The 24,633-nt window shown below is 37.6% G+C and overlaps 1 protein-coding gene across 1 annotated transcript in view; it reads right to left on the bottom strand.

The window, feature by feature from the left end:
• Nucleotides 1-24,633, bottom strand: part of DOCK3 (dedicator of cytokinesis 3) — a 695,231-nt gene that overhangs the window by 118,723 nt on the left and 551,875 nt on the right. Inside the window, exons 13-15 of the mRNA XM_081301421.1 lie at nucleotides 16,506-16,594; nucleotides 10,462-10,587; nucleotides 1,084-1,208 (exon numbers count right to left, since the gene is read on the bottom strand). Coding sequence (XP_081157547.1) covers nucleotides 1,084-1,208; nucleotides 10,462-10,587; nucleotides 16,506-16,594 — 340 coding nt within the window. The remainder of the gene's footprint in view (nucleotides 1-1,083; nucleotides 1,209-10,461; nucleotides 10,588-16,505; nucleotides 16,595-24,633) is intronic.

Below are 24,633 nucleotides of genomic sequence, written 5' to 3'. Positions count from 1 at the left end.
TGCATTTTAGATCACCCTTTGCTGACTTTCCTTGGATATAAACAAGGAGGGCCAGATTTAACTTGACGCGTTCCCAAATGTTGCCATGAAGATATAGTCCCAAGAGTACCTGAGCCTCTGTTCTGGAGGACAGGAAGCTTTGGGCAACATGATCAGGAGCAGCTCCCTGACACACAGGAGCAGCATGACTGACTAATAGCTTTGCTACTTTTGACACTTTCCATGCAAACCATGTACATGTCAAGGTCCTTCTGTTTGGTTTTTAAAATGATACATAAATTACTGTTTTCATCACTGTTTCAACATTCTCCTTTATTTCTGGCTTGCTTTGGAAGATGATATCAACTAGTTTTACCTTTTTCCTCTTTCAAATGGGAATGATCCCTTCTGCTTTGCATGCCTCATTGGGACTGTTGCCAATACACAGAAGTGAGACTTATGAAAGACTGATTTGCCTTCTATCAAATGCACTGCAAATGGTGCCTTGTTACTAACCATGAACTTAACTGTGATATATCTAAGGGAAAAACTGACAATATAAATATTGCATACCAGGTCTCTGTTTTCAATGAAGAGTGCCAGAGGATCCTTGTACTACATGAGCTGGAAATAATGTTCCAGGACTGAGTTTGCTGTTCTTTATTTCATAACTTGGTACCAGCCAGTGAGTGTCTAAGTTTTACTTATGACCAAAATGCAAATATAATTTTCTAGGTTAGCTTAAGAAACAAAAAGGCAAAATAGAACCTAATAACTATTACCAAAGTAGGCAAGATCATGCAAGGCAGAATGGCAGAAGAGGTAACATGTAGGACAGAACTAGAGGGAATAGGTATAAATTGAAACAGGAGGGATTCAGGTCAGACACTAGGAAGAATTTCTGCAAAGGCAGATGACATTGGAAGTCACTATCAAAGCATACTATAGGGTTTCCTTGAAGAAAGGGAAAGGGAGAGAAGAATGTATATGGGATGATTTGAGTTCAATCCTGCCTGAAGGAAATGGACTTCTGGAAAGACCGTAAGAACACACCAGAATTATTACATTGGCCTCCATTCTACACGACCGACTGGCAAGCCTTACCTTCAGTATTTCTCCATCTGCATAAAGCACATACATGGTCACTTCAATATTCTTTTGTACACTCTTTCCCCCTCTTTCAAAATCCCCCTTCTCCAGGGTTAGGTACAGGTCATTGCGGATATCACCTGCAGGGAAAGAAATGCCACGTCCTCATAACCATAGAAGTTACACTGCCCCATTTACATGGAGAAACAGGCTAGCATTTGGAACCTCAGGGGCTTGAGTGGGTGCTCAGGGCATTCCAAGCTTGGTTAATAACAATGAACATTCTACCAACATCAGTGCAGCACTCACGATGGTTAGTCATATGTTCTCTAAGTGTGAATCATAAAGATAACCCCTGGTTTATCCAGTGTAGAGAAACTTCTCTTAGGTAATCTAAAACACCCCAAAAGGGAATATTTTAAACTCAGAAGGAATAACACTTATTTTAATTATGTCTGTTTTATTTACTAAAATTTATTTATTTACAATTCCAAAACTTTTTAAGTTCAAATAGAGTATATACCACCATTCCTTCTGGAGACTTTGCTCCAATTACCTTCCCTGATGGAATGCCCAGCTAAAGTCCCTGGATGATCTGTCAGTTTTTCTTTGTTTTGTTTGCAAATGCTCTGGGAGTAGATCACTCTCCAGGAACACAGAGTGAAGGCAATGGGGCAGCAATCTGTTACGCTCTTGTTGCTTTCCTGTGCTCTGATTCCATTCTATTCATTCATCTCTGTTACTCAAGATCCGGCAGGAGAAACTCAAACTATTAGGTCCAGAATGAACTAAGTCGCACCTGCCTTTTTAGGAGGGTGAATTGAAAGGAAACTGGGTTCCTTGTTCAAGTACAAGAAGAGCTTATTAGGCTGTTCTAAGTTTATAAATCTGTAACATGGCCAGTTTTATTCACATAATTTTATAAAGAAAGGCTTTTAACTAAAAAGTAGAGTAACACCATGGGAAAAAAAACTTCAAAGGAAGAAAATAGCAGAGGAAAACAGGTAAGAACAAAATAAAGATGTGTTAGCTGCTTACAGAAACCATCTAGGAGGTCACAGGAAGTTAATTTGCAAAGCAAGCCAATTCAGAAGGCAGACATTCTTTCTACTTTCAATTTCTTAGAAAAATTGGCACAGTGAAATATATTTATTATCTAGAATTGCAATGACAGAAACAGGGCTTGGTTTTGGTTAGCAAGTGAGCTTTCTAGTTTAGTCAAAGATAGATAACAATGTCTTTTCTGATCAACTCTCAAATTGTGGAAGCATCTGAGTATCTCTCATTATTGAAACTGGGATAGAACAAGACTGGCACATGTGCAAGACTTTCTTTTTGGGTCTTCATGACATGTCCTTCCAGTCTTCACGTCACCTTCCTATTCTAGGAGTGCAATTTTGTAATCACAGTTATTTGGATGCACAGGTTTTCAAAGTATTTTGGGTCAAATAGAGAAGAGCAGCCCAAGATAAGTACTTAATTATTCTCTGGGAGTCCTGATAACTTTCTCTAATGTGTGAGAGCCATTCTGTTTTCCAAACAAGCAACTCTGAGGCTACCATGAAGGGAAGAGGAAAATCTGTTCTAAAAATCATACCTAAGGGCTGGGGTTATGGCTCAGTGGTAGAGCACTTGCCTAGCATGTATGAGGCACCGCATATAATTAAATAAATGAAATAAACATCAACAACTAAAAAAAATTAAAAATCATACCCAAATGCAACTGTTGCATATGTGGGGCATAAGAGGGTATCCATCCTTGAAGTCTGTTCAGATTTTCCTCCTGGGATGGATAGAGCCTCTGTTTTGAATGTGGATGAATTTGGAATCTTAATCTGCTTCCTCTGGGCATCCCTGCTTGTGATCTCCTAGCATACCATTAATAGAACTCAGGTGTGCAGGTGGAATGGTGAAGGCAGGTAGAAAGAGAAGGGAAACTCAAATTCATCAGTTTGCTATTTTTAGGACACAGAATAAATAAAACCAGTTCTGAAAAGTACTGAAACTCCTGAAAGTCCAAAATTCAAACTTAATTGGGAACTTTACTATGGTCTATTGTTATTATAATAGGATAAATCAGACTTAGTTACACCTGTAATTTTTAGCAATTAAAACAGAGCCATCTTCTGATAAAGGCTTTTGGTTTCACATTAGCTTTCTTACAAAACTTAAGTAATTATTCAATTTCTAGAATGATTTAGCATTAAGTGAAGAGTCTAGAGAATTTTAATGTCTACTTTGAAGAACAAGTGCTGGTTTAAAATATTAACCTTGCTTGCATTCTCTGGAAGTTTTTCTGAAGATAACCTATGTGGCTTTAAGAAGCATATTTCTAAAGATTATTGGAAATATTTTTTTAGTTTGTACAATGGCTTTTGTTTTTTATGGCTCTATACAAGGTTAACCAGACTAAAGTGAACATGTCCTTGAAATGAAATGTTTTCAAAATTTTCTTAGCAAAATAATACACAGAATACTAATAAAAAACTGGGCATTGTCTTGGAGATTATAATCATAGAATTTGATCTGTGTTGACTGTGTGGAATGAGTTCATAGTTTCTGAGGAGGACATTTTAAGCCAAAATGCCAGTTTCAAAATGGAAGGACTGAGTGAGATAGTCCTACATTTTTCGTTCTTTTCTAAAAATAGAATTCCTTTGGTGATTGTATACCTGAGGGGGAAAAATTTTAATACTTACAAGTAACTCTCGGAGTTACAGACTAAAGAAGCTTGATTTCATCAGGTCTTTGCCTGTTCTTTATTTGTGGAACAGACCTACCTAGATCAGCACTGTTCTTAGATAGATATTAGGCTCCCTTATGGGTTGCAATTTTGCAAATTATGGTTTCAATGAAAATATGGCATTTCTGTGGAAGTTAATATTGCTGCAGGTGGGGGAAGCTTCTTGTCAAAAGCTTTCTGGGATCTTTTAAATTGAATTGAACCAAAACACCTAGAAAGCACTTGAAAAGCCCCAGATCTGTCTTACAGAGCCTTCCAGGACTCCCCTGCTCTTCAATGGTCCTTATTGCGTGTTACATGTTTACAAAATCTACCAGTACAATCATGCCTTTGGGTTAAGGCATTGTTGTCAGGAGGTTTCTATAAACTTTAGCACCAATTTCCAGGAAATATTAACAGGAGAGGGATGAGGATAGGCACATTATGATGAAGATGGGAAAGAGAAGGCGTGAGCAGTGGTTTTGGAGATTAGTTTGCAGACCACTGCCTGGCTCTCTGTATTTGAATCACCTGGGGAGCTTATTAAAATTGGATTTCTAGTATCTAGCCCTTCAAATTATATTGTGTGTGTATGTATGTGTGTGGTGTGGTGTGTTTAAAAGCACTAGGTAATTCTGATGCTCTCCATGGTTTACACAAGAAGACCAAAATATGAGGTCTGCTGGGAGGACACTGATGAAGTTTGGTTAAAGGAAAGGGCTGGACAGCTCTTAGGCTGTATGGAAATATGCTGGGAGGGGTGTGAAGTTTTTCTGTAGGATGTGAAAGCAGGTATTACTGAGGGTGGTCCTGCTGATGAGTCTTCCTTTTAAGAAGGGCCTTGGGCAGCTCTGCCTTCCTTTGTTGGGTGTTACCTGTTTTCTAGGGATGGTAGAGGATCTTATATCTCAAAGTACTTAGTTCTTAGGTAGCATGCAATAGAATTTTTGTATGAGATGAGTGAATTGAGTTTATTCTTGAAAGGGGGTCTCAGAGTAAACTGTCTCTACTGTATTCACAGCTCCCATAATAACCCATGTCAGCTGTTGGTACAGTTATGGTCAGAGAACTAGGTACTTAACAGAGGGCAGGGGTTGGAAAACTTTTCCAGTATAGACAGTAAATATTTTAGGTCTTGTGGGTTGCATGTGTCTCTATTACAGTATTCTTTGTTTTCACAACTCTTTTAAAAATTCTTAGCTGGTAAACAATACAAAAATAGATTCCTGGCTAGATTTGGCCCAGGTTATAGTGTGTTGATACCTGGCTTGCAATGTTTATATGAGAATAGCTATGCTACACTGTCACTATGCATCAAAAATTTCAACTCCTGAGAGCCTACACAAATAGCCGCTGGGAAGGAGAAATGTAATGACTCTGATGCTACCTTATTTTTTCATCTCTAATGATATATTCTATAGAGAAGCAAAAAGACTAGAACAAATTTAATAAATTCTTTTTACAGCTGTTAATTCAGACAAGTGAATAATAATTTCTTTTTTGCACTGAACTTTGTTTTAATTTCTCAAAACAAGTTTTTTAAAAATTTAAAATAAAGCTAGGCATAGGGTTATGTCCAGGTCCAAGAAATCACCATGGTGTTGCAAGAATGTTCTTGAGATAGGGAAAGATCAAAGTGTTGGGAAGAGTGGCAGGTTGGCTCCATTGTGAAAACAGGTTGTGTGTCCTCAAAACTTGCCTGCTCTAGCAGCTGGCTAAGTCTGCTCAGAGGCCATGCCTTGGGTATCATTGACAGCCTGATGCTACCTTATTGTAATGGAAAATATTCTAGGGTCCTTATGGAGTGAGAGGTCTGAGAAGTAAACAGCTCTATTAAGTCAGCAGAAATCTTGGAGGACTGGGGAGCACTGCTGATGAGTTGCCATGTGCCATGGCATTCAGTAGCAATAGATCTGACCTTCCAAAGACATGTATTCTAGCATGACTCTGGAGAAAAAGAGCTCAGGATATGTTTGCAGGTTTCTTCTAAGAGCAATTTTCTTAGAGGCCTCAGAACTTCTGAGGTTTAGCTCAAGCACTATAGCATTCTGTCAGCAAGAGAATCTCTTGCCAGAAACTCCAGCACTATTTGAAGTTAGGGGCCCTGTCTCATATGATTCTAGTCTATGTAGAAATGGTTCATACAGGCCACATAAGTTTGGGCATTCAGTCTGGTTTGGATTATTTATTATATTTATGTCCCTTCTATATAAATTATTCATACCACATATTAGAAGGCATTTAGTTCAAATAAAATAGCACTTAATAGTATATTATTTATATTTTCTATGCATCTAAATAGGATTAGGAGGAGCTTCTATGAATGTGATTTATTTCCCTTGAGACCATAGACAATAAGATATATCTTATCTCAGAAGACACAGCAGCTTACATGGAATGGTACCAATTCTATCTTTTTGTAGAATAGGAAGAAGTCTCCTGACAAAAATCATTGAGATGTGAAGATACTAACACATTACATGGAGTCTTGAACATATGAAATCAATGTTTTATTTTGTAGTAGTTTTTATTTTCTTGAGGGAGAGAAAGGAAAAATAACAATCTTGGGAGAGATTCTTTAGGTATCCAAAAAAGACGCACTCTTTATTTTTCTCACCATGTTTTTGCGGTCACACTTCTGGTACCTATTACTATGAAGTCAGTGATGCCCTCTGATCTAACAGGATGACAGATATGGGAATAGCATGACATCATTATATATAGTTATTCCTTTCTTGGGTCAGGAATATGATGATCTTTTAACCTCTTACCAGACCAGAAATGATCATTCTTAAACTATCCCTTAGCAATAATACCCAAAGCATCATTTGACACAGATTAACATGAACCCATTTGTGACAAATCAGTTCATGACTTCCCTTGAGAAGACCATTCTTTCGAAAGTGATATCTCTGTACATCTGCTCTCTTTATGAAGTATCTCCTAGCAGGGCTGGAAAAGATAAACTTTCTGATTCTGTGTGGCTTGGGGTAAGTACTACTCATTTTCTTTTCAGGTGCAGTAACTCTTCTGTCTCATAAAACAATCCTTTCCCATCTATATATACCTCAGACTTGTTAAGATTTTCTAAACATTCCAATATGTCCTCAGATATTAATGAATACCCTAAGTAATATATGGTGTCATAGGGTGGGCTGGTAGCTTCTCTTTTTGTCTTTTCAGTTACTGGGAAGGTGAGGCTGATGAAGGATTAATAATGTACATGACACCCCACCTCAGTATTGCAACATTCCATGAAACAAAGGAAGATGGGAACAAAGCAGGCAGTAGGCAGACAGGACACAAAAAAGCAGGAACTTACACCCAACTATCTTCATCTCTGCATCAGAGAAAAAGGGGCGAGAATGAGGGGACAGCACAGAGAAAAACAAAAACAATTAAGACAAACAGGAAAAGAGAAACATCACTGCAGGTCTGTGATGAAATATGCATTTTTTATCAGAGATCAAAGAAAATTATAGTGTATTTCTGAGCACAAGGGCAAGAGTCAGGGAATCCTCTAGAGGGATGCCATGTCTGCATAGCTGTCTTCTAATGGGCAAGTTCAGGACAACCCAAAGAGGAGGGGTATTTGCCTCAGATATGACTCAGGGAAGAACAAAACATCTCTAAAGCAAAATATTTTCTAGGGCATCGTTCTCTGAGAGGTTTCCAGACTAGCAGCATCACCATCACTTGAGAGTTTGTGAGAAATATGAATTGTTGAACCTTGGCCCAATTCTACTGAATTAGAAACTCTTGGTAGTGGGCCCAGTAATCTGTGTTTTTCTAAGCTTTGCAGGTGATTCCAACACACACTAAAATTTGAGGACTACTACTTTAGAGAAAAACTTATTCTTTGTTTTAAAACAACATATTAAATCAAAGGTGGACTTCTTATGGCAAGACAGAGATCATTTAATAGAAAACTTGGCCTATACCACAGTCTATTAAAACCACAGAAATTCAAGCCTTATGAAACAGGTTAAAATGTTGTACTTCCCAAAGAGCATAACAGAGCTCTGACTTTCCATTGACCCCAGGGCGTGAAGTTTCCAGGAAAGATAAGAAATAGTGATATAGAAGATGTTACATCTCCGTTGGCTTAGACATGATCTGGATAATGGTACAGCCCCTTCTTGAACATGAGGTTTTAAATTATTCCTTTCAAGTTATGGTCTTTTGGCTGACAGAGTTCTTCAAAGTTTGATTATGGCTAATTCTGACACATGAGTTACAGGGAACTATATTATTATCTACTTGTTACTCTGGAATATCTTTCTTTTCTGCTTATCTTCTTTAAAATAAAATCTAGGAAAGAAATAAAAAGGTGTTATAGTTATTAGTTTCTGTACTGAACTAAAAATGGTCTAGAGGGAAGGAGAAGTACCCACGGACATATCATGATCAACAAAAAGTTATATGTGCTCAGTTTCAAAAAATGGCTTAAATTCCCATATCTATTTGTTATTTTATAATCTAAGATGGCATTTTTTCTGGATCAGCACGCCTTTCTCCGGAGCCCCAGGCTCCCAGAACACCTATAGTATCACTGTTTTCTCTGCTCATTATTATGAGCCATGAGCAGAGCTGGATAACTGTGTAGTCAGGGTCTTAGCTGTGGCTCAGAGGAGGATATCTTCTGCTCACATCAACACAGTGTGTATTTACACTCCAGTAAAAAGCAATAATAGGATGTCAGAAAGACATCCTATTATTGTTTCCCAAGACAGACTGACCACATTTTAAACACACATTATTGTTGCTCTATCAGGACCTGCAGGTGCAACTCTATTACATTGCCCACGGGTGGCATACCCACTCTGACAGTATATTGTGGTACATTAAGGAGGTTGACAATTGTTAACAGCCCACAAAACTGTGAGTGGCCATCTGTGCAAAAAGCTCTTTCCTCAAGAATAAAAGAGTGGAAAAGGAGACAAAGTATGCACAAAAACCCCTCTGCTTACTTTCAGTTTTAGCACTCAGTACTTCAAAGGCAGACAACCCAGGAAGAAGAACGCTCATATTCTACCCTACCCCAGACCTCCCAGGACTTCTCAATGTTTCTGCCCAGGGGAGGACAAACTCCTTTTGCTTCACCAATGCCTGAGATTGCAGATTTCCACAGTCATGTTGAGCATAAACAGAAGTTCTTTGTAAATCTGTGGACCAATGATACAAAGAAATACAGACTACTTCAGAAGAGATGTCTTTCTATGGATGAGGTTTTATCAGTGTAAGTTGAATTTTGCTTAAGATTTTGCTTAAATACATTGATTGAAACTTGCCCCTTTCTAGTCTTTGTTTACTTGTTTTTAAACCTATGAATATGTGAAGGTTATTAGAAGAGTAATATCAAAATATTAAATAACTTCTTAAAACAAAGGAGAGGCTGGGGGTGTAGTTCAGTGATACAGTGCTTTCCTGGCATGGGTTCAATCCCCAGCACTGAAAAAAAAAAATGAAAGGAACTTGGAGTATATTTCTACACTGTGTAAATCTAGATAGCTAATTTTGAAAAGATCATCAGATCAATTTTGGTAACCATCTATTCTTTTTTTTGAAGCCAGGCTGCCAAGAAGCCAAGGACTATGTTGGACTCTTCTTTTTCTGATTACTAGGTCCAGAGAGAGCTGAGGAATTGTGCAAATACAGCATGGGAGAAATGTTCTATGGAATATTCACCTCTATAATAGCCAGGTGGAGGCCTTTCATAAGCATGAACTCTACTTAGCATTTAGGGATAAACATAATTGATCTAGTAGCCTAAGTTTCCCATCCCTTCCCATATTCATGAGTAGAAAATGAAGGTTGTGCACAGCAGTTTGCTCTCATTCATAGTGTCCATGGAAAGAGGATAAAGGTAAAAGAAAATAAACCTATGCATAGTTAGTGTAACTGCAAAGCTGCCAGAATCTATTGCATGTATCTTTCCCTATGCTCAGGTCATGCTGCCCTTGGGTATGTGTTGGCAAATGTTCTCAACATGAGAATTGACCATAAAGAACTCTAAACAGATGATATTAAAGTGGTCACAATCAGTTCATTCTAGCCTGCCATGGCTATTTTAAACAAAAGGAAATAAGCTTTTAGCAGAATATTAAAACTCAATTGAGAGGGTAGGTCCACTCTTCCTGGAAATATATTCAGATAACCAGATACTTGCCTGTTAATTCAAAGTGTGTAGTTCATATTATTTGCTTGATATAGTTTTTTGATACAGTAAAATGTATCTGTGATTTCTATACAAATGAGATTCACTGATACTGAAAGCACATGTTTTAGTATATTCTTCCCCTTGAGCAGGAAATTTTTGTGAGGCAATTTTCTAGTGAATATGATAGAAAAGTAGGGTACAAAAAGGCATCTCTCTGAAGAAATTCATGTTGGTTCCTATCATTCAGCCTCTATAAAGCCCCTGTGCTGAACTGTCACATTACATGGGTGAACATGATATGGGGGCTTCTGGAAAATAACAGATACTTACAAAAGCCAAAGGGTCACTGGTTGCAGATTACAGTCAGCAAACTGATTTGGTATGTGGAGGCATTTAATGGCTGCAGGGCTCTTCCTGGGCATAGCTCATGGCCTGCCTCAAGAGAGGAGCAATGGACTCCATCTTCCTAACTCATGTATCTCCCTACCCAGCCCCAAGCAGTTCTGCCTACCTGGCATGATGACATCAGGAAATCCCAATTTTCTTGTAATTGCCAATCCCCTACTAAATACCATGGGATTTTCTCTTCGAATCTGTTCCATGTCTCCACGAAGAAGCTGCAGAGAAATAATAAGACCTGCAAAACAAAAATATTTTCTTACTAAAAACCACACTTTCACCCTGTTATATAGTACTAGAAAAGACACAAAATTCATTTTTATTTTTTATTTTGGAGTGCTGGGGATTAAATCCAGGACGTTACACATACTAATTACCACTCCACTATTGAGATATATCCCTAGCTCTGGTATTTTTCTTGAGAGGAAACAAATAATACAGAAAACATAAATGCATAAATTATAATGAAGAAACCTTTTATAAAGCTAAAGGAATTTAGGTCAAGGTGACCTCAATATCTCATAGAATCACAGACTAAGATCTAGGAAACTGAATTACCTTCCTCTCTGTTCTCCAGTACCCAGCCATGGTCTGCCTGGACCCCAGTTAATACAGAGTGAGAGGGTAGAAATACCTAAGTTTTATATTCAGGAACTCAGAAAGCTACAGACTAGAAACAAGTGTGACCAATGAAGAATTTGGGTCAGGGTATCTCATATTCTGGAAATGAGTGAACTAAAATGTGCTGAGTTTTATGCTAGGAGTATGTCAACGTGTGGGAAGTAACTTGCTGGTGCAACTTTGCACTGGCTTACAAAGAAAGCAAAGAGCAGACATCATATTCTCTCTTCAGGAACAACAGCACCACAAAGAAAAGATGGGGTGCTTTTATGGGGCTAAGCCTCACATCAGACCTTGTGAGAATTTCAGACCCTCCAGGTGATCTTTGTTCAGAATTTAAGAATATGTAATGTTCCCTAAGGATGAACTGACTTCTGGCTCATTACATGCATCCTTGGATTTTCCACAAAGTTAGAATTTCCTGAGGTACACCTTTGTATTCCACACTCCTAAGGGTCTTTGCTGGCTAGAAGGCTGTTAGAGTCCAGCTTCCATGGAATTAGAAATCATCACCTCTGAGACAGTGAATTGACTAGCTGTTTACAGGACGATGAATTTAGATGCTAATCTATGGGTCAGCAGGAAACATCCTCAATGATTTGTAAACTTGGGAGTTGAGCAGAAAATAAACTTCTATAGAAGCAAGGGAAGAAAGTGTTATTAAAATGAAGGCAGTAATAAGCATAACTGTAGAATAATGACCTGGAAATGCTGAAAGGGGAAGGTATAGAAAAGTAGAAAAAGAGAGTCAGAAGAGTCACTCCAGACATCATATAAAACAGATAAAAGTATTCCAGAAACTGGGAATATGTATTCTTGTTATTGGCACTATTTGGTCACCTTCCAGAATCAGAAATGAGAGAAAGTGAGGTATAAAGGAAAAAGTACTAAGATCAGTTTGGTCCAAACTGGGAAGGCAGCTAATCTGCTTCTGCCTGTCCTATACGAACAAAAGTCCAGAGATGTAGCCAGGCTGTGCTAGCCAGTGATATGTTATAATTCCAGTTTTTCAACCCTCGAACATGTTTGCCCAAACTATAAGGCCAGTTCTTTAGTTCCCATTCTCAGCAGGATAAAACTCAGTTCCGGAAAAACGATTTATCAGGAAATTGGAAGGATTGGGGCTTTTTATTTTAAAGGAGCTTTGTTATACTCTCACAGAGAGACAAAGAGAGGAAATATGATTCTGTTCTAGTTCAGACAGAACCTTAATATTATTTCGTTGATTCTGCTAAACTCATATTTCCCAAGAAACCCTGGGATTATATACATGGTTTCCCAAGCATGATTAGTAATAGGATTACAGTGTCCTGAAATGCAAACAATATTCCAGGGGTACTATGGTTTGAAAATCAGGTTTGGGGATTTTGACCATTCAAGTAATTTTTTTTAATCACTTGGTGAACTAAACTACAATTAGTTTATGAACTTGAAAGGTTGTGGGCCAGAATCAAGCCCACACTGATCTCTGTAGAGGAGTATAGCTTGGGTGAACCTGCCTTTTCCTCACAACCCCAACTCATTTATCTTCATTGTCTTCACATGGCTATCAAATCTTACCAACAGGGTACACAGAAATCTACTGACCTAGGAGCTAGCCCAGTATGAGCAAATAGCTAAGGATAAGAGAGTCTCTAAAATTTGAGGGGGTGACAGTTGGAGGGCAAAGGAAAAGAAAAGTAACTTCTTCATCATTCTGTATTGGCAAGAATTCAGTTAAGCACCTAGTGTTTGCCTTAAGCCTCTGCATTTTTTGAGTACCCAAAATGATCTTTGAAACAGACTGAATTTTCCCCTCTCTTCTGAAATTAAGAACAACTTCTTTATGCTGAGAATGGAAGCTGAGGGGCTGCCCTCACATGGCCTGACAGACTCCAAGGAAGCCAAGAATAGAGATTGCTCCTTCCCCAGGCCTAACACAAGGTAATTACATCTACATATATATTCCCTTCCTTTTGTCTCTTCAGGACCTCCTCTCTTTAAAAGTGAGTTAGCTCACTCTTAAGATATTTCCAAGATGGAATTTTGGAACAATGAGAACCTTTCTATCTTCCTTCAAAGCTGGCTTTGAATAAAACCCATTTTCCTACATTTTGACTCCAAATATTTCTGGAGCAGTGAACATGGTAGCCCAGCTTCTTCCATGGTTGTTACTGCTGCTGCCCAGGAGCCCCTTGAGGAAAGCAAAACTTGTGAGGATGCAGATTGAAGGTTCTATGAGAGTTACTTCTAGCTTTGGAGCTACCCAAAGGGATTCTGAACAGCTATTTCTACATTTAAATAAGAGAAAGTCGGCCTGGGGTTGCGGCTCAGAGGTAGACCGCTTGCCTCACATGCGTGAGGCACTGGGTTCTATACTCAGCACCACGTAAAAATAAAATAAAGGTATTCACTTACAACTAAAACATAAATGTCTAAAAAATAAGAGAAAGTCTCCGTTTGTGCAAGAGTTCAGATGCAAAGGCATAGAAAGAATGAAAGAAACCAAAAATGGAGGCTATAAAAACGGTATTCCCTTTCATAAGGACTTTTATCCTGAAACTTCTGGATTTTCTTCCTGGTTCTGAACCCCTGGTTGATTGAGGTACATGCCAAATAATGCTAGGGCATGGTCCTCAATGCAAGAGAGTGTCCATAAAGAGCTCAGAAAAGTGACCCACTCACATGCCCAGTATGTAACCCGTCCCTTGGTAACACTTGATATTCTACCTATCCATCATCTCAGTTGGGACCTAAAATATAAGAACTTGAAATTAAGTTAAGGTTATCCAATTTCTCTCTCAATTGGATCCCTCTAATTACCTGACATAAGAAAGCCATTTACTGAATTTTATCTGTTGTTAAAATTGGCCAATAAAAAAGTAACTGGACAAACTTATTTTTGTGTGGAAGCAACTTTGCTCTGTCCCTGCACCCCACCTTCCTGGCGCCTCTTGTTGAATGAGAATTGCATAAATTAAACTCAGTCCAAGACATATAAATGAAACTAGTTAGTAGTAATTTAAAAATAAATAGTAGTAATTTAAGAATAAATAGAAAGCAGTGTGCCAACTGCTTTATTTATTTTCACTTTTCCTTAATGACTTTCATGCTACTGGATTGTGAAAAGTTCAGTCTGTGGATACACATCAAATAGGCAAACAATGGAAATGAAAAGCCACATATATCAGAGCTGCACTTATGTAAATTATTACTTAACAATACATTTACTCTCAGCACTCAAAACCAATGTAGCAATTCTTTCTGCATTTTTAGGTGATTTGGCTTGAAGGGAAAGCAATAGGACTTCTGAAACAGACATACCAAGAGAGTAAACTGCCTATGTTTAACAAACAGTTATGTATGCCCACAGTCCTAGCTACTCAGGAAACTGAGGAAGGAAATCATTTAAGCCCATAAGTTTGAGACCAGCCTGAGCAACATAGTGAGGTCCGGTCTCAAAAACCAAAACTAAAAACAACAAAATGGATGACAGTATATAACAAAGTAAATTACTTTTTTTTAATAAAGATGAATGTTTAATTAAGGACACTAATAAGAGACCTGAATTATTTTTTGAGCAATCTATGAAAACTCTCTGGCATGAAAATCCCAGAGTCCAACAGTGGAAAACCCACATTGAGAAGCTTGGCAATACAGTAGAAAGGCCAGTGGCCTTTTGTCTGGACACCTGGGCTCTGCCCTGGTTCAACCACCAAGTTATTTCACTGAACTTCGAATTTCTTATTAACAAAGGGGTTAAACACCTAATTCCAATTAACCAGCTTCCAACACATACAAAAAGATATAGTCTATTTCTCATCCTACTTCCATAATATCACAGGGACTTCTTCCCAGTAGGGTTATCCTAACCAAGGCTCTCTGTAGTCTCTCTGTAGACTGTGGAAACAACTTCCCAGCATGGAGAAACGGGTGTTGTTTTAACACTATTTAAATGGCCAATACCTTGAATTCTGGACAAAAATCTGAACTACATGCCCAGGACTTTCCTTTTTTTAAAATAATATTTTAAATATTTAATATTACTTGTTTCTTGCTTTAACCTCATAGACTGAAGACTGCCTAGTACTTGCTCACTTTGGGGAATGTGACACAACTCATTATCCTAACTTGGTGTGGAACAGTGGAAACTGCTCTTTCAGTATTTTTTTTAAAGTGTCTTACTACCACTGTGTCTCTTTTATATTCTCCATGTTTTTAACCATATTGAGCCCTAAGAACGTACAAAGGTACCTCTTTATCAATTAAATGAAACAAAGAATATAACAAATATTGCTGTGAAATATTGCTGTGATATTTTTCTAAATTGCTGGTAGCTTTCTTTGTTTCCCCTATTTATTAATATTTTATTTATTTTTGTGGTGCTAGGAATTAAATTCAGGGCATTGTGCATAGTAAGGAAGCATTCTACCACTGAACTACATGCCCAGGACTTTCCTTTATTTTAAAATGATATTTTTAATATTTAATATTACTTGTTTCTTGCTTTAACCTCATTTCATATTTAGGCACACACATACGGGGAAACTGTTATTTAAAAACAGGGAGGCTCTATTAGAGAGAATCTCTGGGGCCCTCACTCTACAGTTTTAGAGGAATCAAGTGGTCCTAGCTGAAAGTTTTCAATCTTTGCAGTCTCTGGTGTGGATCTTCTCAATGAACTCTCCTTTTTGGGTATCTGTTGAACCTGATAGAAAAACCAAAGTTCTTGTCAACAAATACTCTCCTTCTACTGTCATTTAAGGCCAATTTTTAATTTCCAGCAAGGTCTATGAAAGTTTAAAGAAAGGAAGTTATGCAAAAACTTATGAAAGGTTATAAAAATTATTTGGAGATCAAAATTATAAGGAGAAACATGGTTCTATATAAATTTGATAACTATCTGCAAGGGTATATAAAAACTCATATTTTAGTTAGTGCTTCTAATTTAATCAAGCAATTAATGCTCAATTTATAAAATGTAATCTAATGTACAGAATTTCACCAAGCTTTAGATAGAAATAATTTAAATAGAGCTCTAGAATAAAAGCAGGAAAAATAAAAAGAAGAGGTTAAGCTAAGATAAAAACTGCTTTAAAGTAAAGATTTTCTATTCCAGTTCCAGAATGACTGATTGTTTCTCATTAGTGTAAAACATTTTTGGTGATGTTAACACTGAACAGTAATAGAGGATTGATATTAATATTGGTCCTACTCTCCTTTTTTTATGGCTGGGGTAAGTTTTGTTCAGAAAAATACAGACTTTGCTCTGTGACAACCCTGAAACGCATTTTTCACTCTAGATTTAAACTGGAACTTCAGTTACCTATCAAAGCACACGAAATCCATCATAGAAAGAACAGAAAATGTAGTTTGGGCAGCAGATATTAGGGAAGGCCTAAAGTTATTACAAAAGAATTAGTAGAAAGTACCTACAAAAGGAAAAAAAATCATCTTTAGGGAATTAAATACATAGCAACCAATCAACACCAACTGAAGTGCTGTATGATTAGCAAATACAACATAACACATATTCTAGCCAGAGTAATACATCACCATGGCTGGCGCTGGGGGCAGAGTACTTGGCGCTGGACTTTCGGATGATGTTCTCATGGATCTGGGCCCATTCACTCTCGTTGTTGCACCTGCAACAGAAGGACAGGTTTATGGCTTCCCAGTATTTTAGTATTTGGTCTGATGTCTCAATGTATAAGTGAAGGGAAAAGAATTTCTCATGTTCTTAAAGAAATGAATATATGTTTTATTAAATTTGACAAGGCTCTTTATATTAGGTGGAGAAGATTCACACTTGGGGAAAGGGAAGAAACTCTAAAACTGAATCTTTTTTTTTTAATTATTTTACTGTTGGTTGTTCAAAACATTACATAGTTCTTAATATACCATATTTCACAGAATGATTCAAGTGGGTTATGAACTCCCACCTTTACCCCGTATAAAACTGAATCTTTACAAATACATATATGTGTATGTGCTTGTGTGTGTGTGTGTGTGTCTTTGCATGTATGCACATATGTAGGTATATCTCTCTATTTTTTTTGTGGTGCTGGGGTGGAATCCAGGGCATTATACATGCCAAGCATACATTTTACCACTGAGATACCTTCCCACATAACAGATATTTTTTATTTTTATTTTTTAGTACTGGGGAATGAACTCAGGGGTGCTTTACCACTAAACTACATCCCTGGTCTTTATTTTTATTTTTTTTTAATTTTGAGACAGGATCTTGCTAAATTGCTTAGGGCCTCACTAAGTTCCTGAGGCTGGTCTTGAACTTGCAATCCTCCTGCCTCAGCCTCAGAGATAGCTGGGATTACAGATGTGTGCCACCATGTCCTGCAAAAATATTTTTTAAATGACAAAACATCCTCTTTTTAAGTGACAAGTTCTTTCTTTTCTAGCTCCCCTCACACACAACACAACACACATGCACATACATGGACCCCAGAGAAAAGTTCTTGATTAAAAAAACAGTTCTTCTCAACAAGAACTACTGTTAGAAACTTTGACTTTATTTACCATCCAACTGTCATTAAACTGGCACTATAGGAATGTCCTATTAAATTCAGGCAATGTGGATATAATGTACTTGTAGCTGTTTACAACCAGACTAGAACATAAAAAGCTTGGAAGAGTGGTGGGTTTGGTTCACTATTAAGTCCCTGTGGTCAAGGAGAAGGAAAGCTTAGCAGATATGGTTGGATGCCTAAATATATAAGAATAAAAAATTCCTTCCAAGAGACTTTAGGAGTAAGACAAAAGAGAGACCAGAGAAATAACCCTATTAAGTTCTGATGTTTTAGTGTCTTAACTCTCTAATGGATAATTCAAAAAGAGCTATTATTACACAGCAACTTATAACAGAGCTTAGAACAGAAACTATGAATTCATCCTAATGCAGATACTTGGATGAAATACTTGGAATGACATTAAAATAATCATTGGGGACTGGGGTTGTAGCTTAGTGGTTGAGCACTTGCCTCGCATGCATGAGGCACTGGGTTTGATTTTCAGTACCACATAAAATAAATAACTAAAACAAAGATAAAAAAATAATCATTGAAAATTGCATTTGACACTCAGAGGGTGTTCTCTTGTTCTACCTTTCCCTCTGCTAATTAGAGGTATGGGTCTACAAATTGCAGAAATTTTCCAATCATGAAGAAAAATCCACAGGATCTTTCATTAGTTCCTCAGAAGTGTCCAGTCCACCATGGCCATTTCCAGAAGGAAACACCAATAAGATTAATAGAATGTGTCATCTAGCAGTATGAAGCACTGTAGGTTTCTAAATAAAAAGGTTTATATGATATCCTCTTAGAGATAAAGGAGCTCAGTCACTAGATTAATTCTGATACTCAATCAGTAGTTGTTTTGGGCTTTTTAGCCCTATAAATAAGCTTCATGTACTCAGAGCTCTGTGAGGAATGTTTAAATGTAAGGTTTTCACAACCCAGGATTCTAAGGATAACTTTCTGCTTACATAATTACTTCTGAACAAAGGAAGAGAAGAGTATCTATTTTTTTTTAATTAATTAATTTATTTATTTTTGTTCCAGGGACTGAACCCAGGGGCATTTTACCACTGAGCCATTCTCCCGCCCTTTTTATTTTTTATTTTGAGACAGGGTCTTGCTAAGTTGTTTAGGGCCTTGCTAAGTTGCTGAGGGTGGCTTTGAACTTGCAATCCTCCTGCCTCAGCCTCCTGAGCTGCTGGGAGTACAGATTTGTGTCACAATGCTTGAGAGAGTATTTATTAAAATGATCACTTGTGACTTAGCTACATGGCATGAAATTAAAAAAAGAGAAGTGCTGGCAGCAGCATATCCAAACCTTTTTGTCCGACATGCATATAGTCTCTCATCTTGTTCAACTAGTCTATATATCAGAGAAGTGCCCAGCCCAGCTGGTGAGGATTCAAAAGACTTATCCTATGGGATTTCCTCTTACACTCCAGTAACTCTACCCCGAGGTATAGGCATCACACTCCAGGCCACACCACCTAATACTGCTGAGAAGGGAAGCTGACAAATCATTTAAACTCCAAAGGAAACAATTCCTTTTATTGACATTTTCTTTAAATTTTATTTTTTTCTTTTCTTTATTTAACTGTGACTTGAATGATTCATGGGCACTTATATATATTCATGATTCATGGATATATATATATATATTATATATATATATATATATATATATATCCCTTCTCGGTTTATAAGATCACCACTTACTTTAATCAAAATCTGCTACAGTTTTTCGTAAATAAAATACTTCCTCTCTCACCCCCCCCATCTTGAAAATTTACTCCCTCTCCAACAAGTGGGGTGATTTTAGTATATCTTCAATAAAGTATTCACTGGGGATAGCAGAATAGAGAAGGTCACTTTCCTGATTGCTCCATGGTGTGAAACTAAGAAGGCAGATAGGCAGCTTCTCAGCAAGGTGGGTGAAAAAAAAAAAAGGTGTGTATGGGGACTTTACTGGGATTTAATACTAGACATTCAAAGCATACTGAGGACTCGGGACATTGGATATAATAAAATAAAAAAAATCTTCAGAGCCACCACTGCTGCGACTGGAGGCACCAGCTAGAGTGGTCCCTCTGTGAGCAAAGTGGAAGGATAAGGGAATTAAAGGAACCCAACATTTTTAGGAGGCCTGAGGCATGTCTGGGTATGGTGAGATCAGAACTAAAAGGAGTGTCTCACAATATCCTTGGGAGGGAAAGAAGCCAAATATCTCTCAAGCTACCTGTGGAGGACAGAGGAAGAAACCATTTTGCAGCCACGAGATGAGGACTAGCAGCTGGGGGAGCTTATTTCTGGCAAACCTGATTTTGGCCCACAATATAGGCCTGGCAAACTCAAATTGCAAAACATGGAGTGTGCCTAAGTGACAAGGAGAAAATCAAATGTGGAGAAGGGTTTACACAGAGAAATGAATACTTGTCATGGAAACCTTACCCAGCTTCTCCCCTCCCCGTTCAGTCCAGCTACTTGCAAGTCCCATCGGGAGAGATGTGCCTGGCTGGGAATTAAAATGAGTGGGGGGTGGGAAAGATTGAGTTTAGAGACTGAACCTAAGAGACAAGAGAATGTAGGGTCCACAGGTGTCAGAAGGGACTAAGAATTGACTCCTTCACCACACGAATGGAACCCATGGGTGATTCTTAGGGCCAGTTTTCCAGTATGGTCTGGCAATTGCTTGGCCCTGGAGGTGTGCTGATTTAAAATATTTAGATCAATCGAAATTCAATGAAAAACCTAGAGAATACCTAAACCTAAACCCCACCTCCAGAAGTTCTGCCTATGGGATTTCCTCTTTTACACTCCAGCAACTCTACCCTGAGATTGGAATAGGCATCACACTCCAGGCCACACCACCTTATACTGCTGAGAAGGGAAGCTGACAATCATTTGAACTCCAAAGGAAACAATTCTTTTTCATTGAGATTTTCTTTAAATTTTATTTTATTTTTTCTTTTCTCTATTTAACTGTGACCTGAATGATTCATGGGCATATATATATATATATATATATATATATATATTCATATTTGTTTTTGCTTATTTCTAGCATTTAAAAAATTTTCAAAAATTTGTATTTCTAGCATTTTGAAGCCAGTTGTTTGTTAGGGATCAGTATTTTGAGGACTAGGATGTTTGATTAGAATATTACATTTTTGTTTTTAATTCTTTTTTTATTGGTTGTTCAAAACATTACAAAGCTCATGACATATCATCTTCCATACATTTGATTCAAGTGGGTTATGAACTCCCATTTTTTACCCCAAATACAAGTTGCAGAATCACATCGGTTACACATCCACATTTTTACATAATGCCATATTAGTGACTGTTGTATTCTGCTGCCTTTCCTATACTCTACTATCCCCCTCCCCTCCCCTCCCATCTTCCCTCTCTACCTCATCTGCTGTTGTTTAATTCTCTCCCTTGTTTTTTTTCCCTTTCCCCTCACAAACTCTTATATGTAATTTTGTGTTACATTGAGGGTCTCCTTCCATTTCCATACAGTTTTCCTTCTCTCTCCCTTTCTCTCCCCCCACTCATCTCTGTTTAATGTTAATCTTTTCCTCATGCTCTTCTTCCCTGTTCTGATCTTAGTTGCTCTCTTTATATCAAAGAAGACATTTGGCATTTGTTTTTTAAGGATTGGCTGCCTTCACTTAGCATAATCTGCTCTAATGCCATCCATTTCCCTGCAAAATCCATGATTTTGTTGTTTTTTTAGTGCTGCATAATACTCCATTGTGTATAAATGCCACAGTTTTTAATCCATTCATCTACTGAAGGGCATCTAGGTTGATTCCAAAGTCTAGCTATTGTGAATTGTGCTGCTATGATCATTGATGTGGCAGTATCCCTATAGTATGCTCTTTTAAGGTCCTCAGGGAATAGACCGAGAAGGGCGATAGCTGGGTCATATGGTGGTTCCATTCCCAGCTTTCCCAGGAATCTCCATACTGCTTTCCATATTGGCCGCACCAATTTGCAGTCCCACCAGCAATGTACAAGTGTACCCTTTTCTCCACATCCTCGCCAGCACTTGTTGTTGTTTGACTTCATAATGGCTGCCAATCTTACTGGAGTGAGATGGTATCTTAGGGTGGTTTTGATTTGCATTTCTCTGACTGCTAGAGATGGTGAGCATTTTTTTTCATGTACTTATTGATTGATTGTATGTCCTCCTCTGAGAAGTGTCTGTTCAGGTCCTTGGCCATTTGTTGATAGGGTTGTTTGTTATCTTATTTTTTAATTTTTTGAGTTCTTTGTATACTCCGAATATTAGGGCTCTATCTGAAGTGTGAGGAGTAAAGATTTGTTCCCAGGATGTAGGCTCCCTATTTACCTCTCTTATTGTTTCTCTTGCTGAGAAAAAACTTTTTAGTTTAAGTAAGTCCCATTTGTTGATTCTTGTATTTAACTCTTGGGCTATGGGCGTCCTATTAAGAAATTTGGAGCCTGACCCCACAATATGTAGATCGGAGCCAACTTTTTCTTCTATCAGGTGCAGAGTCTCTGATTTGATATCAAGCTCCTTGATCCATTTTGAATTAACTTTTGTACATGGCGAGAGAAAGGAGTTCAGCTTCATTTTGTTGCATATGGATTTCCAGTTTTCCCAGCACCATTTGTTGAAGATGCTATCCTTTCTCCATTGCATGCTTTTAGCGCCTTTATCAAATATAAGAAAGTTGTAATTTTGTGGATTGGTCTCTGTGTCCTCTATTCTGTACCATTGGTCCACCCGCCTGTTTTGGTACCAGTACCATGCTGTTTTTGTTACTATTGCTCTGTAGTACAGTTTGAAATCTGGTATCGCTATACCTCCCAATTCACACTTCCTGCTTAGAATTGCTTTTGCTATTCTGGGTCTTTTGTTTTTCCATATGAATTTCATGATTGCTTTACCTACTTCTACAAGAAATGCCGTTGGGATTTTGATGGGCATTGCGTTGAACCTGTAGAGAACTTTGGGTAATATCGCCATTTTGATGATGTTGGTTCTGCCTATCCATGAACAGGGTACATTTTTCCATCTTCTAAGATCTTCTATCTCTCTCTTTAGGGTTCTGTAGTTTTCATTGTATAAATCTTTCACCTCTTTTGTTAGGTTGATTCCCAAGTATTTTATTTTTTTTTGACGATATTGTGAATGGGGTGGTTTTCCTCATTTCCATTTCAGAAGTTTCGTTGCTGATATTCAGGAATGCCTTTGATTTATGCGTGTTGATTTTATATCCTGCCTGTTTTTGTTTTTAATTAAACATTTTTTTGACTTTATAAATTTTCTCACTTATCGATTTCCCGTGATTCTTTTTCTCTCTCTTTTTCTACTAACAGCCACATTTCTATTGTTCTCTCTTTCACTCTTCCTTTAATATTTTACTTCTATTTTCTCTGCTCCTCCCTCATAATCATCACATTCTAAATTGGTTTTGTTCTCTCCCTGTCTACCATTTGAAATTGTAAACCCTTTTGCAAATTTATTGATATTACTGTGGGTGATAACCAATCATATTCTTTCTGCTTATTGTGAAAATTAACATTGTAGATGTCATAGCAGAAACTTTTTGAGTTAATACTATATATTGTTTGCATTGGTTATTGTTATTATTTGTCTTCCCTAAACAGTGAGGCATTAAAGACTTTCAGAGACACTATAAGTCCACATGGTAGAAACTCTACTACCTCAGATCCATACTGTTAAATGGGTAGACACATAAACAACATGAAAAAGCAAGGAAACAAATGACCCCTAACAAACCAAGATACTTCAGTAACAAAAATTGTTGATGCCACAGTGGAAGAAGAGATGTCAGAGAAAGAGTTTAGAATGTACATAGTTAAACTGATCTGTGAGATAAAGGATGATATAAGGAGTGAAATCAGAGAGAGAATACAGAAAGTGAAATATCACTTCAATAAAGAGATACAGGTTACAAAAAAATTCAAGAAGAAATCCTCAAAATGAAGGAATAAACAAACCAAATTAAAAATTCACTGGAAAGCATCACCAACAGACTAGACCACTTGGAAGATGTAATATCAGGCAATGAAAACAAAATGTATAATTTGAAAATAAAGTTGACCACAGAGAAAAAACCATCAACAGAACTTCCAAGAAATATGGGATAACATGGAAAGACTAAACTTAAAATTTATCAGGATAAATGAAGGCTCAGAGATACAAATCAAAGGAATGTATAATCTTTTCAATGAGATAATATCAGAAAATTTCCAAAACCTTAAGAATGAAATGGAAAATTGAATACAGGAAACTTGCAGGATCCCAAATATACAAAATTACAACAGATCCATACCAAGTTACACCATTATGAAATGTCTACCATACAGAATAAGGGTAGGCATTTAAAGGTTGCCAGAGAAAAATGACTGTTCACATTTAGAAAGAAATAATTTGAGTCTCATCTAATTTCTCAACCCAGACCCTCAAAGCTAGGAAGTCTTGGAATAACATATACCAAGCCCTGAAAGAAAATGGATGTCAGCCAAGAATATGATACCCAGCAAAATTAAGCCTCAGAATTGATGATAAAATAGAAACCTTATATGAAAAACAAAAGTTAAAAGAATTAACTGCTGAGGGCCATTACCAAGTAGGAATGACGCATCGAAATTTCCTTGCCAGCGTACCCCATGTTAATTTCGCTGTTGGCCTTGCATGTGTGTTTGAGAAAGGTGACCCTGCTCAACGACCAGGGAGGATCCAGGATTAGGGTGTGTCCTGCAGTTTGAGGAAGTATCCCGCTCCTTGGGTTAAGGGCGTTCCCAGTTTAAGACCTTGGATTTTAGGGAAGTTCGATGTTGAGGATTATTGCTGCTGGAATTAGGGCGTTCCTGCTGCCTAAGCTCCCATTGAGTTCTCGTGAGATTCAGAGAGCATTTTGGGAAAAAAAGCCTCGTGGAGTAGGTGAATTGGGTGGCAGCAGAACTGGGATTGCCCCAGAACGTTTGTGGAGGCCGGTGTGAGTTCGGGAATAAAGAATTGCTGTTTGAATCTACAAAGCTGTGTGGTGGCTCGTGATTCTGTGCCCAGCCAAGAATATGATACCCAGCAAAATTAAGCCTCAGAATTGATGATAAAATAGAAACCTTATATGAAAAACAAAAGTTAAAAG

The sequence above is a fragment of the Spermophilus citellus genome (assembly GCF_964194105.1).
Source record: "Spermophilus citellus genome assembly, chromosome: 7".
NCBI classification, from domain to species: domain Eukaryota; kingdom Metazoa; phylum Chordata; class Mammalia; order Rodentia; family Sciuridae; genus Spermophilus; species Spermophilus citellus.
This window is presented reverse-complemented; position numbering and strand designations above follow the sequence as displayed.